Below are 15,597 nucleotides of genomic sequence, written 5' to 3' on the forward strand. Positions count from 1 at the left end.
CCTGCAGGAAATGCAGTACATTAACCGGTGCACAGGATGTGATGTAAAATACTTGTGATCCTCTAAGTGGGTGTTTACACGGGGGAGTGGGTGACACAGGATAAGTCATTGGGGTTATCAAGTGGGCACTTCCTATCACAGATGTTCCGTTAAATCAGGCAGCAAACACCTCCAGAAGTCTCAACAGCAAGTTCTGGCATGGCACAATCACCACCTCCGTACCGCCCTCACACTGATCAGAGCTACAGTATTCTCAGCAAACAGGACACACTGTATCTGCAAGCACATTCCTTCGCATTTCAGAGTTTCCTGGTCCACTGTCAACTCACACAAGTGCACAAAGAAGATATGCAAATGGCCAGAAAGTGAAGGACAGAGAAAAAAAAGTTGTGCAACAGAGACTCACAGTTCGATGGCTTTGTTCCACATGATGACGTAGCCTGAGAGAGTGAAGGACTCCACGTTGACGATGTGGATGTTTCCTCTTTCTGTGCCGATGTAAAGCCATTTGCTCTGGAAGGGCAGGTGGCAGTATGTGATTCTGCAAGAGGAGATCAGGCTTTTCATTATCTCATGACTCAATCCCGTCAAAGAGTCACCCTTGTCCCTAATCAGGCTGCTCCAACTGGAAGGAGTAGAGAGTGACTAAGATTTAATTACAAAGGCCTTGCTCTGTGTCACACTAATGAAGCAAGACTATATATAGATCAGTGACGGCGGAGTAAACACTGCTGTCTTTTCTCAACCGGTAGGCAGAAACATTCAGTCAAACACCACATTTACGGTGTCAGGTGGACGTTAACTGTTGAGTGCGTTTGACTGTTTATGTGTCCGGGTTCCTGCAGCTTAAGGCAAGTGAGATTTAAGACTTTTCAAGACTTTTTTTCATTGGTGTATAAATTTAAGGAGCAATTTTACAATAAATCAACTACATTTACTATATTATATATATTACTAGAATATAAAGCATGATTATCTGCATCAATTACTGGAAAAAAATGGAAGACAACAAACATATTATATTATAATCTTATATACTGGAGTACCACATCGGAACAGCGTTGTGGTAATTTTGTGTTTTTTATTCTCCATTTGGGATTACACTGCCTGGATACCTATCACAACGAGTTTAACCCTTTGAAACCTGGGCAGATTGGTTTGATTTGTTTCTAAAATATGAAAGAAAAAAAGGCAATGACTGTCCCAGAAATTGCAGGAAATTGCATTTATATATTAAAATTAAAATTTTTTCAAATTTCAGGTCTTTTTTTTTTTTTTTACAACTTCTTATTTTATTTTCTTTACACGTTTTTTTTTTTTTTAAAGAAATCAAGCCAAGTTGAACAGGTTTCAAAAGGTTAAAGTTTTTTTTACACTCCAACCGCTGCAGGATGCTGATGCATTATGCTTCTAGACCTGATGGCAACAATAGTGTTAATTATACACAGAGAAACATGTGGCCAGCTGTGAAGACTGCTTCCAAATAGTGTTCACAGAGAGACAGCTGCAGCGTCGCTGCAAACGGAGACGCAGGAGGACGTTACTGTACCTCTCCCTGTTGAACTTGAGAGAATGCAGGATTGCAGGGATCTTTTGCCTCAGGTTCCACAGGTGGATGCTGTCATCAGCTAAGGCACTCACCAGCGCCCCCTGTAGGGAGCGTTAAGGACAGGCGGGTTAGTAAGATGTACAAAACATGTGGATTTGTACAGGCTGTTTTATTTGCATGTTATCATGAGCACAAACCTATGAGGGCATTTCAGAGGCATGCGGATCACAAAACTAGCATTACTGTTTTAATCAGTGTGTTCATTAAGAGCCTGCAGGGGTGATTGATGGTCAACAATATCTGAATAAGAACCAGGACTGCATAATTTAAAATCAATTTAAATGATTAAGATTGTAAAATGCTTTTTATTAAAATGCAATTAGAATACATAAATTACCTGACGTGAGGCTAATGTTAAGTTATAACAGCAGTGGGCACTTTATTTGTATATAATATGGAAAAAATGAATAAATCAAGTGGAAAAAAAGCATAGATGCTTAATGTGTTTTGCAATATTTACAAATGTGTATATTTTATGGTGTTATTTATATTGTTGTCTTTTTTTTCTTTTTTGTGTTGATTTATTTTGGTCCTTGTTAACAATTTTTCAAGAGGATTTTAAAGAAGAACAAATAACATCAAAGTATTTCATTCAAATGGAAAATAACAATTATAGACAGCAAAGGTGAAGGCCGATGCTTCGGCATATTATACCGCCCCTTTTTACTTATTATGTTCTCATGCATGAACTCACTTTCTACTAAGTTTAAGAAATAAAAAACAAAAAACAGAACATAAAAAACAAAACAACAGAATTAACAACAGAAAGACAAAAAAGGGAAACAATAACAAAAACCTGAAACATTTCATGCAAAATAATAATCGTATGCATTTCACAACAGCATAATTGCATTTTTTTTCTTTTCTGTTTATCAAATTCAAAGGTTTTTAACCTACTGACTAATGAAATTAACAAAACAATTAAACTTAACTATTAAACGTAACTGCTGAATGAAATGTTGTTTGGTCATTTCGTGGAATCCAGTTAAAAACCTTCGATTTGATGCATCAGCAGAGACAGAGGCAGGAGACGGGGACAGACTTGGAGTGAAGGGGTGAGGAGAAGGTGGATAGAAAACGAAGCACGGAGACAAGGGACAGGTGATGACAACAAACCTCGTTGATCAGGAACTGGAGCTGGATGACAGCCGCGCCGCTCTCATGCTGACAGTAGCACTCCACGCCCGCACGGCCGAAGCTAAGAGTCAACTCAGTCAAGGAAAACGTGAAGTTCATGCAGATAAGTGACACAAACGCTCGGCACGTTAACATGGAGCCAAATAATCTGATAAAAATAGGTTTAAAAGCCCAAGCCGGTTAAACATGATCCATATAAACACCTCAATCATCTAGTTTCAACCTTTTCATAAACTAATCCATGAAAAAATCTTCTTCTTCTCCTCTTCAATGCCTCCGGTAGAAGTACGTTGGTATCACGCTGTTACTTGATTAAGAGCATTAAAATTAGGGGTCAACAGATTATCGGCCTGGCCAAATCGGGGCGGACATCTGGCGTTTTGCCGACTTTCTATATTGACATTTTATTTTAATGATCGCCAATAGAATAAATTAATGAAAAAGTGTGCGTATAAACCTCAACCAACACCAGGGAAGGCAGTCTGCAATACATGCAAAGAAAGAGTGAACATGGGAGGAACTTCTACTATGTAAAACCTCAGGGAGCTTGTTTTATGAATACATTTTAAAATTTTCCCTTGACTTTTTTGAAAAGGGAACTTGCTGTATATGATACTTAAATTTTCAGTTTTGATTAGACTTTTGCTAAAGACACTCAAACAAAGTTTTGTGTTGGGGGTTTGTTATATTTTTATATCATACTCTGAATATTGACAAAAAGATTTCTTTTTTATTTTAAATGCCATTCCTAATATCGGTTATCAGTCTCATTAAGTACTGTAATTTGTATCTGTATCAGCCCAGAAAAACCAATATCGGTCGACCCCTACAAGTTACTGTATTCATAATTTTTGTGCATGTCACACAGCTTCTCAAAAAACTGACCTGCAATCTTCAGATTGAGAAAAAGTGTGCATGCAAACACGGCTACTGTCTAACATAGTGTTGATTTTCTGATGTAATAATGCTGAACAATGTGCGTTTAAATAAACACTTACTGATGACTTTCTAAAAATAATTTCAAGCCGACTGTAGGTGTCATTCATATATCGTTACGCCCACCCTTTAATGAACAGTTTGCCCCGTCGTCTCTGGCAGGAGGCCGTGCAGCGTCAGGGCCAGAACGACCAGTCTGAGGAACAGCTTCTTCTCTGATGCAGCGAGACCGATTCTGCTGACTGAACACTGCTGCTATTATCAGTATTATTATAAGAATGTTTCCAGGGCGTAGCGGCAATTTTTGCATCTTTGTTTATCTTTTAGACCTCACATTTCTTATTCATAAAAATAAAAAAAAATAAAAAATTGATTCCAAAAATAACGCCAAATATCCTTTCCAGTCACACCAGAGAAAATTTCATTAAAACAGACGAGTGAAACTGTTTTGCCCTCATTTTTCGGCTGTGCCGTGGTTAACAGGTGAATCAGCTTTAAAAGTAATGCATTTCCTTTTTGAGTAAGTGCTGTGCGGTGGATCTAATCAATGCTGATGTGAAGAGAGATTCGTATGGATTTCAAACAAAGCAACTGATACGTTTTTAGAAAAGTGGCTTAGTCAATAAATATTAAAAGAAAGTTGAAAATGTTTTCAATTTGAGAACAGAAATTGGTGTGGCAGCCGTGTTAGCAACCCAACCCAAGCCAAAGCATTTAACCTGAGGGGGGGCCCTTCGTGTAAGCATTTTCTGAATTGATGATACATTATCCATATAATAAATGACCTAAACGTCTCCCATGCACTTTGTTTTGTATAATATAACATGACATTTTCTGTCATTAATTTTAATCCTTAACAGGCAAGAACATGAAACAACATATCAAAGTGCAGTCGGAGAACGCAGACCTCCGCCAAGACCAAATGTCCTATCTCACAACGTTAATTAAAGCAGAAATTATTCTTGTATCCGCTCGAGCTGCAACGATTAATCAATTAATAATTAAATTAATCACCAACTAATATGATAATTGATTAATTGATACATTTTTAAGGGGAAAAGGGGGAAAATTCTCTGATTTGTGAATATACTCTTTTACTTTTCGTACTTCTACTTTTCGTACTTTCTTACTTTTTACTTCGTCGTCAACTTGGACTTCCAAAAACATTGACATTTCTCACAATTTTCTGACATTTTATAGACTACACTGTTCGAATCCAGAAAGTAATCTACAGATTTATAGCCGATAAAAATAATCGTTAGTTCCAGCCCTGGCATCCACCCGATAATTCAGATCTGCTCCAAAGCACTACGATTTCTTATTCAGCCCATGCTTCATCCGTCTACCAAGTTTCATGAAAATCAGCAGTAATCCTGCTGACAAACAGACAAATCGAACCAAAAACATAACCTTCTTGGCAGAGGTAACTAGTGAGTTATAAATAAAATCAGTGGGCTCCGTCTGCCTTATTTATTCACATGCGTCAGCCGCTATGACGGCAGCATGATAAACTTAACTCTCACCTCTCTCTATTGGACTGTTGAGTTCAGGTCAGAGGACTCCTGCCTGCTAAATTTGAGCATTCAGAGACAGCGGGGACACATATTCAGGCAACTGAAGACGTCTTAGGCCTCAATCTGAAGTGCTAAAAAAGGAACCAAATTGACTGCATTTACGGCAAATACTGCGGCCACAGTGGAGCCCTGTACGGTGGGCACAAAAGCATGGACATTGTGGCTTCGCCTGGACCTCCTTTTTGATGAGCAAGCTCTATATTCAGGCTTTTTTATTCACTCTGGCACCTTATTTACCCTGAAAAACTCTTTTAATTAAAAATGTATTGATTAGAGTTGGAAAAATAGTATGTATTTTTGTTAAAAGTGGCGTAATCTCAGTGCATTTGGTCAAGTATAAATTTGGACGGAATGACAGATTATTAGATCTAGGAATTTTTATCATCATTAGGGACTGTTTGTTATTCATTATTCATGTTTGTTCATTCGTGCAAAATGGGGGAGGCATGTCAAATAAATCTTTAAGCACTGAGGAAGGACAGATGTTTTTTATTTTGGCTGATGGGAGGGGAATCCAACTTGCCTTCCAAACCTGCAGGCATGTTTTCCATTTTTTTCAACATTTTCAGCATTTTCTTTTAAATATTTTGGATTTTTTTCTTTTCATCTAATTTTTTTTGCCAATTTATTTTTTATTCAAACTTTTTGGTGATTTTTAAAGGTAACATGCCTTCCAAACCCACAGGGCCGCCAAAATGAAAATCACCAAAATTACACCATTTATTAGAGCCAGAAACTATGAAAACAAAAATTATCTTTGGATTTTCAAAATTCTGACCGTCCTTGAACACATCACATGTGACAAACATGCATTTTTTCCGAGGTTTCAGGCACCAGAACTGTAATGTATCCCCCAAAAAAAACTCCAAATACTTTCACAAACAGCTCAGAAACGAGGAGCATGATGAGGAAGAGCTTGTCAATTTCAACCAGCCTGTAATCACTTCCACAGATAGTATGTGCACCAATCGTGCACAAAAGAAGAAAGAAGCAGCACGAGATCTAATCAGAGAGAGAATCTGCAGACGGACGAATCAGCCACAAAGACAAAAAGCTGTTTCTCACACTCCTAATGTGATCACACTGAAGAAAAGCTCCAAAGACAGACAGTTGTGTTCACTATCAGAGTCCACTCTGAGCTGACACAGCAGACTATGTCCGAACAGGATTAACCAAGCTGTGATCAAACAATCCCTCAGTGCCTTAAACAAACTAAGGTGGGGTTGCAGCAGGAGACCGTTTCAGGACTCAACAGTGGAGCATCACTTCTGCAGTAGGATGGAGGCAAACACAGACTTTGAGACTTTAAGCCGGCGCCAGTCGCAGGCTGTTTGGCAACTGAACTCGCATTCACCCGTGACCTTTCTGTCCAGTTTTAGCTCCTGGCCCCGCAAGTTCTGTACAACATTTTTTCAGAATTATTAATGGATATCATGTCTCTACAGGTCCACAATGGAGGACTAAGAGTCATTAAGTCTGTTTCATAGCCTCTGGTCATGCATAAAAGAGAACAAAGCAGCAGTCTAAAGAGCAAAAATGTTAATATGTAACACTGTGGTGGATTCATGTTGCTTCAAAAGCCTTTATCAGAGGCTGCTGTTTATTTTCGGTGTGCATTAACTCATCAGTGTATGTAAATGTACAGGTGTCTGAGCTGATTCTGATGCAATGTGGGTTAATGGTGCTGCTGAGCCAAGCTACTTTCCAGGCAAGCAGGAAATTGCTAAGATTTTATCAATGTGGTGAGCAAGTAGAGCAGTCTGCTGGTACTTCCTTTTACGCTTCATGAGAAAAACCTGCACTGCGATCGTGTAAGCCACAGGTACGAACTAAATCAACTGAGACCGTTTCATACTGTGACTATTTCATTAGAAGATGTGCCTCGAGGATTGTGTGAGCACCGGAAGCTGAGTCACACTATTCAACTGTGACTTTGCATGTTACAAAATATCCCGCTGAGAGAGAAACAAAAAGTTCAAATGAGGTCCCTGTCATTAAAGCTGGGCAACATATCGATACTGCGTCCACGTCATGATGTGAGACTAGATATCGTCTTAGATTCTGAATATCGTTACATTGTCAGTGTTGTCTTTTCCTGCAGGACAGCACATTACTGATGTTCTTTAAGATTATTTTTTGGCTATTTTTACCTTTATTTTATAGGATAGCTTAAGCGTGAAAGTGGGAGTGAGAGGGTTAACATGCGGCAAAGTAAGAGAATGTGTCCACTGCGGCGAGGACACTGCCTCTGTACACCAGGTGAGCTATCAGGTGCCCCGACATCACTAATAATTACTTATTAATAATTGAATTATTTTGCGTAGGCATCAATTGTCAACCCGATAGCATTATCCCAATATTGATACTGAAGCATTTAAAAAATATATATTGTGATATTTCATCTTTCCCATGACAGATTATCAGCTTGGCTGAATATTGGGGCCGATATTTGGCATTTTGCCAATTATCTGTATTCAGTGTTTTACTTTAATGATCGCAGATAAAATAAATTATATAAAAAGTGCAAACCGATATATTTCGACTCATTTTGGCCATTGCTAACGTGAATGTATGCACGTTTTCTCGCCTGATTGCAGAGAACATCAAGTCTCTCCTGGTACTACCTTAACCCGGGTTAGATGTAAATCATGCCATATTTATACTTAAGTAACAAATTTTAAAGAAAAATTTAAAATTCATCCCGATTTAGCAGCTTGGGTGAAGCTCTTCCTCAGACAATCCTGACAATAGCCAAACCCAGGCAAATGTGACAAATCTCACAGCCTGTCATGTCGGTAGAAATGTTCATTTCAAAGCCGTTATCTGTCGATACTGATAACGTGCCGATATTTTCGTGCATCCCTATTTTAGAAGATGGCTGTTCAACACTGTGTACACTCACTGATAATAAAACAGTATCATAGACAAGGGAATCAATAAAGAATTGGACAGATGCGCAGAATCAGTAATGGCACTGGTATCAATTAAGTCTTACTAATTCCCATCTCTAACTAATGATAGTTCACTAAATATACTTGGGTTTTGGACTGTTTTCGACTGGAAGCAACATAAATATGTCACCTTGCAAAACTTATATATATGTATATGTATATATTTAAAAAAACATTTTTTTTTTAATTTAACCCTTTTTCCCCAAAAATTTTTAGGAATATTTAAAATAAAAAAAGTTTAGCGTTTTTTTCTTTAAAAAATGTCTTCCCCAAAAAAAGCTTCTTTTTTAATTTTCTTTGCAAAAGTTTCATCTTTCTTTTCTCACATTTTTTGGGCAATATTTAAAGAGAAATTTTGATGATTCTATTCTTTAAAATGTTTGGCATCATTTATCACAGCAGGAAAACGTAAAAAGAGAAATTATCATTGAAGTATCAAATTTTAAATGGTCCTTTAACACATCACCATAGTATGCAGGTTTGTGAAACAAAATTCCAAGAATTTTCCAAAACATTCAGGGTATATGTAGTTTTCTAAAACTTTTCCAGGCCTGGATATGGCTATTTGCAAATTCCATAACTTTTCCAGGTTGAACAAATTTGGGTTTTGGGCTGTTTTAGACTGGCAGCCACATGAATATGTCACCTTGCAGAACTTGTATTGGGCTTCTTTTTCTCAAATTTTAGCTCAAACTATGAATCTAAATAATAATCAGCAGAATAATAAAAAAATAAGATATCTGTTAAGTGCAGCTCTGCATATCAACTGACATGTTATTAGCCATTTCGTTCTTAACGGAGAGGAAAACACTTTTTTCAACTCTGATATCATATCAGAAACTGATACTGAACATGTTGCTCTTTCAACTTTGTTCCTGCAACTTCAAGACAAACATCAACACTTCCCCATTTGGTAAACCAACGTGGTTTACCACTGAATTTCAGCATCAGCGAGTTTTCTTGTGTAGTCAAGTGATTACCATCAGGACAGGAAGTTCTCTTAATCATGCTAGCTGACGAATGACAAAACAGAAACACTTCTCTGCAGCCTTTCTTAAAGTCTGGGTCACATATGCCGAAAGAAGAGGAAGCTGCAGGCCAGTGAGCTGATTCTTTTAAAAGCGTTTCTGCACTGGAAGCTCATTAAAACAAACTCCTGACTTCCAGCATGACCAGTCAGCTGCAGGAGCATGTTGAAGGAAAATGCAATTTCGTGAAATATTGAATTCACTTTTTTTAACTTGAACTTTCCCTTTTTTAAAAGTTCAAAACATTTACTGCTGTGACCACCAGCCTCCACTCCCGTGTGGGTCAAATTCATTTTAATTACTGTTTTTGCTTCGGCTCCTAGAACAAACACAAGATGCAGGCCAGAATTTGGGAGCACGTGTATCAGAAGGAGCAGGCGACTGTCTACAGTAACACACTGATTAAAACACTGTAGTAGAGACACATCTTGTAAAAGCAGACATTTATTGCTTGTAGACACCTCATTGAGCTTATGTCTACTGAGCTGTGGCAGCGTTTCCAAACTCCGGGGGCAATGAGGTAGATCGATACAGCCTGTCTTTTGATAAATGGGCCTATTGCCTGAATGACAGTAATCCCATCAGCTCCACCTCGCACATTAGGACAACATGGAAGCACTGTGTTTCTGCGGGAGTCACCCTGTAAACACAGCGCTCTCTTAATCTGGAGAGTGGATAAAGACGAGGACAGAATGAAAATCTAAATAAAGCAGATGGGTCTTGCATGCAAGATATGCGCACATAGGGAAACCCTTTACAAATCGACTGAGACAACAACCTGGACCAGACTATCACATGCAGAGTTTAACAGTCTGTAATCCAGGGGCGGTTTTGTTACTGTGACTCACAGAAGTTAGCTGTAAAAACAAATTTTTATCCTCCAAAACAAACAAACTGACTCCCAACTTGCCGTGGGGCCGCGCAGCACCGGAGCAGCTTGATTGTGTGTGTGTTGTGCAAGTCCGGTGATGTTTACAGCACATATGAAGCGGCATCCTGGCACAGACTGGGCAGCACAGTTGATGAGGTTGGCTCCTCGGCATATGGCGGAGGAGCTGTTCATGCTACTGCAGAGATACCACTAATGAGCCCGGGTGCTCCAGGAGAAGGAGGCTGCTGGCTGCACAGAAACACAGCCGGGCCCGCGTCTTCCTCTGAGCTCTGCACTTTGCTCTGTGCGGTTTGTTGTGTTGCATGACAGGAGGCAAACTGAGGTCTCTTACTGTATGAATTCCCCGGACTTTAAGGAATGCTGAAGGGCGACTTGGCCACGTGACGTTTGTGGACAGAGTGTTAGATGCGCAGGGTTTGTACACATTTTTACCAATAATTTCCATGACCTTTCCATGACGTCAAAGCAAATTTTAAATACCATACATTCTCAGAAACAACCATCAACACTCCTTATTGGTTCTTTTTCATTACTATGTAACAGCTTTTTTAAATATATATTGATATATTTTTAAATGACTTCAGAACAGGATTAGAACTGAATATTTCAATATAACTTAGGGACTGTTGAGGGGAGTGAGTGTGGTTCAAAAGGAGAAGTGTCAAAATACCTAAGCACTTGGGAGGAACTAGTTTTTATTTTGGCTTAAGGGGAGGGACATACAGCTTTAAATTTCGGCATTTTATTTTTATCTTACTGCTGATTTTTTGACAATATTTTTTATTTTCTTTTAAAAAAAATGTTGGTTTTCTTTATTTAGGCTTTTTTTTCTTTAAAAAAAAAGGCCTTTCTTTTTCTTTTTTTTTTTTAAAAAAAGTTTGGAGGATGGCCATTTTTTCCCATTTAAATATTTTTGGCAATATTTAAAGAAAAAAATGCCAATCTTCTTTTTCCTTAATACAGTTTTTAGATTTTTTTTTTCTTTTTTTTGTTTGGGCAATATATATAATTTTTTATTTTTTATTGGCAATTTTAAAAAAAAAATTCTTTTCTTTATAAAAGTTTGGCCTTTTTTTTAAAAAAAATGTTTGTCAATATTTGCCTTTTTTTAAATTTTAAAATATTTTACACCACTTAACACAGCAGGAAGATGTCAGAAAAGATATTATCGTTGAACTGGTGTGTGTTGTTATGTTTGTGTAAGTGTTGCACTGAAATAATCCAAGCTTTACTTTCCTTGTGTGGCGTCATTTCCTCATGAAAAAAAAAAGAAGGATACAGCCTCAAAGCTCCACTCTGAGTCCCGACGGCCAAGATTTTCTGCACGGGGTCAAAAGCCATCGAGGATGGTTGATATGGGAAGCCATGACGCACAGTCTGCAGGAAAGAGCAGAATTTATATTAGACCTCCAGTCAGCTAATCAATCATCTGCTACACAGTCAAGCTGGCTTTACTGGGGAAAAAAACAAAAAACATTATCATAATCTCCTACAAATGCAATCCATCAATGTGGAAAATTAGTCTCCTTATTAAAATAAATTAGATAAAGCATAAACATTAGCGCAGATGGGGACTGGAATATTTTCTCCTGATATCCGCCTGACATGGGGGCAGGCTCAATCTGTAAAACATCAGAAATAAATTCATTTTATCCATCCTGAGGCTCACATTTTCAGCCTCGGAGTGCACTTCACTGCCAGGATCTTGCAGCCCCCCCCCCAGCCAGCCACCAAAATGTTATCATCATCAGGCATCTATAACTCAATTGTTTCGGGTTGGAAACCTTGCCCAGCCATCCATAAGCTCTGCGCGGCTTGCAGCAGTGTTATGTAACAGGTAAAGCCGTGGCCCTGTAACCTAGGGACCTGACCCGTGCTGCCTCCAGCTGGGACCGGAGCTGGTGGGCCGGCTCTTTAAGACGCTCAGCACATTTCTCACAGGCAAAAGCTTCGCAGACAAATTATTAAACTGTACGTGATTGAAAATTAGTTTTGGGAAATCATGTTTGTAGAGCAGTGCGGCCGCGGTTTAAGTGAACAATTAGGGATGGGAATCGCCCATGGATACGATATCGAAGTCACGATACAATTGCAATGACAAGTATTGCAATACATGACCTTTTTTCTACTTTAAATAATGTTTGTCAACATGTGTTTTAAGCATTCTGTGCATTCTATTTTTGGCATTTTTGTTGCAGAAAAATGTATCTCGTGGACTAGAAAAACATTTGATTGTATTATTCAACTAGGCTACAAAAAGGTGAATTTCTATTTGTAATATTAATAATATAATATAATTTATAAAAATAACAAATTGATACTTGACATGTTGTTGTTCTATTCTTCACCTGAATTATTATTTTATGAGGTTTTAATATCAGATTTTAGCAATGTGATTCACTTTTATGGTCGGTTGCTTGCTTGGTTTACCTCACACTTAGTGCAGCACATTTATGCTTCCACCTGGAATAAAATGTGTTAAAGAAATAGAGTTTTGGTTGCTTGCTTTTATTGTTATCGTTTGTTTTTCACCTGAAATTAAAACCTGAGAAAACATATTTAATTTCTTGCAAAAATATGGGGAGAAGGCAGCGAGCAACTTAACCAGGTTTGGCCCAAGAAATTGGCAAGAAATTAGTAAAAAGTTGCAAAAGAAATTACATAAAAATAAGGGAAAAAAAAGAAAAAAGAAAAAAGAGGGTGACTCCCAAAAAGTGCTGAAAATTAACTATGTAAAATTATATTATATTTATAAAATATAAGTATAACAATTATGAATATGTTTGGGTTTTTTTTTTAATTCCCCAATTTTTAAAAACAAAACTCTGGGTCATTTTCTTGTTCCTTTTACTAACTTCTTACAATTTGTGGGACATTTACCACCAAGTTGCTCACTGCCCTTTTCCCCAATTTGCTCATGTTTTAAAGGGTTAAACAGAGTATAAAAGATGCCAGAACACAGCACAAGAAAACGTGATCAAGAGTACAAAGGGTTAAGGGGATGATCCATTTGTTTTAGACTTTGGCTTCTTGACCTCCCCCGTCACATTTCTTATTTTTTACTGTGTTACATTCCCCCGAAGGTGAATGCATAAAGCCATCTGGATCTGGATTTTGTGCAGTTTTATGTGTGACCAAATAAAATAAAATGTAAAAACATGAGTGGTGTTTTAACCCTTTAACATCACAGTCACACAGGTTTTATTTTGCTGCATTCAGACTTTTTTCCACCAGCATTTTAACCTCTGAAAGTTGAGAGAACTGGTTTGATTTCTTTAAAAAGAACAACATTGGAAAAACATAATAAGCAACTTGGCAAAAAATGTCACGCAAACTGTTAAGAAAAAAACAGTGAAGGTGATGAGGAAATTATCTTAAAACAACAGGGAAATCTCCTATAGTAAGAATTCTCTTAATTATGTATTTAAAATGATGTTACGATTTCTTTAAGCGCTTTCTTAAGGTCATTTCCTTTTTCTTGTTTATTTCTTTGCTTACTATTTTTCTTAGTCAAAACTGCAGAGCTGATTAGCCTGTATACATAATGAGTGACTTATATTATGAATCATTTTAATTATGTTTTTTAAATGATGTTACAATTTCTTGAGGTAATTTTCTTGTAAGTTTTTCAGAGACTTTAAAAACATATGAACCTATATGTTAAATCTAAATGCTCTTGCTTTCTTCGTCAAAACGCAGAGAACTGATTAGCTTGTATACATAATGAGCAAATTATATTAATAATCAAATTAATTATATATTTCAAATTGTTAAAATTTCTTTTTTTTCTTATTTTTCTAGTAATTTTCTAGTAAGTTTGTTTCTACTAATGTCTTGCTATTGTTTTGGCAATTTTTTCTTAAGCATCTAGAAATCAAGTCAATTTGCCTTAGATATACATTAAATCAAAATGCTCTTGCTTTCTTAGTCAAAACTACAAACTTGATTAGCTTGTATACATAATGAGCAACTTATTTTAATAATGAAATTAATCATATATTTAAAATTATGTTACAATTTCTGTTTTTCCCAGTAATTTTCTTGTATTTTTTTTAAAATTTTTTTTACTGATGTCTTGCTGGTGGTGGTGTGGCAATTTTTTTTTTTTTTTTTTTTTATAAAAAGAAGTGAAGCTATATGTTAAATCTAAATGCTCTTGCTTTCTTTGTCAAACTGCAGGAGCTTATTAGCTTGTTAAATTGCAGTAATACTGAAAAACAGTGACTTGAGGCGACGATTCAGTGCAATGCAAACAGCCGTGATGCTATGACAGCCAGGAAACAACCATGGGACACAGCCAGGCACGGCACTCAATAATCAGCATTTATTCCCTGTTAATGTCAACTTGTACTTTAATATCTGGAGTACACATACATATATGTATATAATTTGCCTAGTCGAGTGTTATATGGGAGCACTGGTGTGGTTTCCATGCCATTAAACAGTGGTGGTAGGGATGAAAACAACGCCAGTGTTGGGTCACGCCGCTGTCATCTGACTGTCAGAGCGAAAACAGTCCGTTAATGTTGCTGCTGTGGACGGAAACCCACCTTACAGAGCTGGAAATGCTCCGACTGGAGAGTCTCCTGGATAACGTCGTTTTCCCGGGGAGTACCCGGCTGGGCAGTTGCGGAGGAAGAAGAAGAAGAAGAAGCCGCTGTCAAGCCGTCCAGCACCTTTCTAATGTTAAACTTCTTCATTTTCCTCCAGTTCAGACGTTGAGAAAACAGACGAAGCGAGCGACCATAAATTGGATATAGAGGAGCGCGAGAGAGGGGGGGGTGGCTGCTAGCTAGTTAGCCGAAATAACGCACACTTAATATCTTAATGTGAACATCTCACATGTTACGGAGGGTGTTGCCAGCGCACTCTCCAAAAGCACCCGACTCACGAGCATTGATTAAGCGAGTCCTTTCCGATATCGGTGTTAATCCGCCATTTGTGTAGCCAGCTTTGGCGTTATTCGATCGGGATCAATCGTTTCCGCGAGCTGTTTCCCCGGTCAGGGCTCAGCGGGTAGCAAACTGGCTACGGAAACGCAGTGAACTGCAGCGGGGATTGAGTCTGCGCTCTGCTGTCACCCGGATGCTGGGGCCGGTGTTACGGCGTTTTCTGTGACCTGTCGGATTCTGTGACCTCGATACGATCGTTTTAGCTCATAAACGCTTTAACTGCAGCTGGTTTCTGGATTTTCATAACGTGCAGCGAAAAATGTGACTTTACAGCACGCGCATTTTGGTAGAAATCGTTGCTAGTTGAGTCCAAGTGTTTTTAATTGGGATATTTTATTCTGTCAGGTTGGAGACAGGCCATTCATCGAAATTTACTGAAATGTGGGTTTATTAGTTATGTATTTTATTTTATTGATAAAGCGAGTGCCTCAATTTTTAAGCACCTTCACAATTGTTGTTGTGTATTGTGATGGATAATATATATCATATAATATCATATCATATCATATCATATCATG

At 37.8% G+C, this 15,597-nt stretch overlaps 1 protein-coding gene across 5 annotated transcripts in view; it reads right to left on the bottom strand.

Annotated features, from left to right (window-relative positions):
• stxbp5b (syntaxin binding protein 5b (tomosyn)) overlaps window positions 1-15,150 on the bottom strand; it is a 42,099-nt gene extending 26,949 nt beyond the window's left edge. For all 5 annotated transcript variants that reach the window (XM_042500446.1, XM_042500445.1, XM_042500443.1 and 2 more), the window contains exons 1-5: window positions 14,678-15,150; window positions 11,407-11,504; window positions 2,726-2,807; window positions 1,550-1,650; window positions 407-541 (exon numbers count right to left, since the gene is read on the bottom strand). In XM_042500446.1, the coding sequence (XP_042356380.1) occupies window positions 407-541; window positions 1,550-1,650; window positions 2,726-2,807; window positions 11,407-11,504; window positions 14,678-14,827 (566 nt within the window). In that variant the 5' untranslated portion in view covers window positions 14,828-15,150. The remainder of the gene's footprint in view (window positions 1-406; window positions 542-1,549; window positions 1,651-2,725; window positions 2,808-11,406; window positions 11,505-14,677) is intronic.
• Window positions 15,151-15,597: the final 447 nt, after the last annotated feature.

This window comes from Plectropomus leopardus, chromosome 14, assembly GCF_008729295.1.
Source record: "Plectropomus leopardus isolate mb chromosome 14, YSFRI_Pleo_2.0, whole genome shotgun sequence".
NCBI lineage: Eukaryota > Metazoa > Chordata > Actinopteri > Perciformes > Serranidae > Plectropomus > Plectropomus leopardus.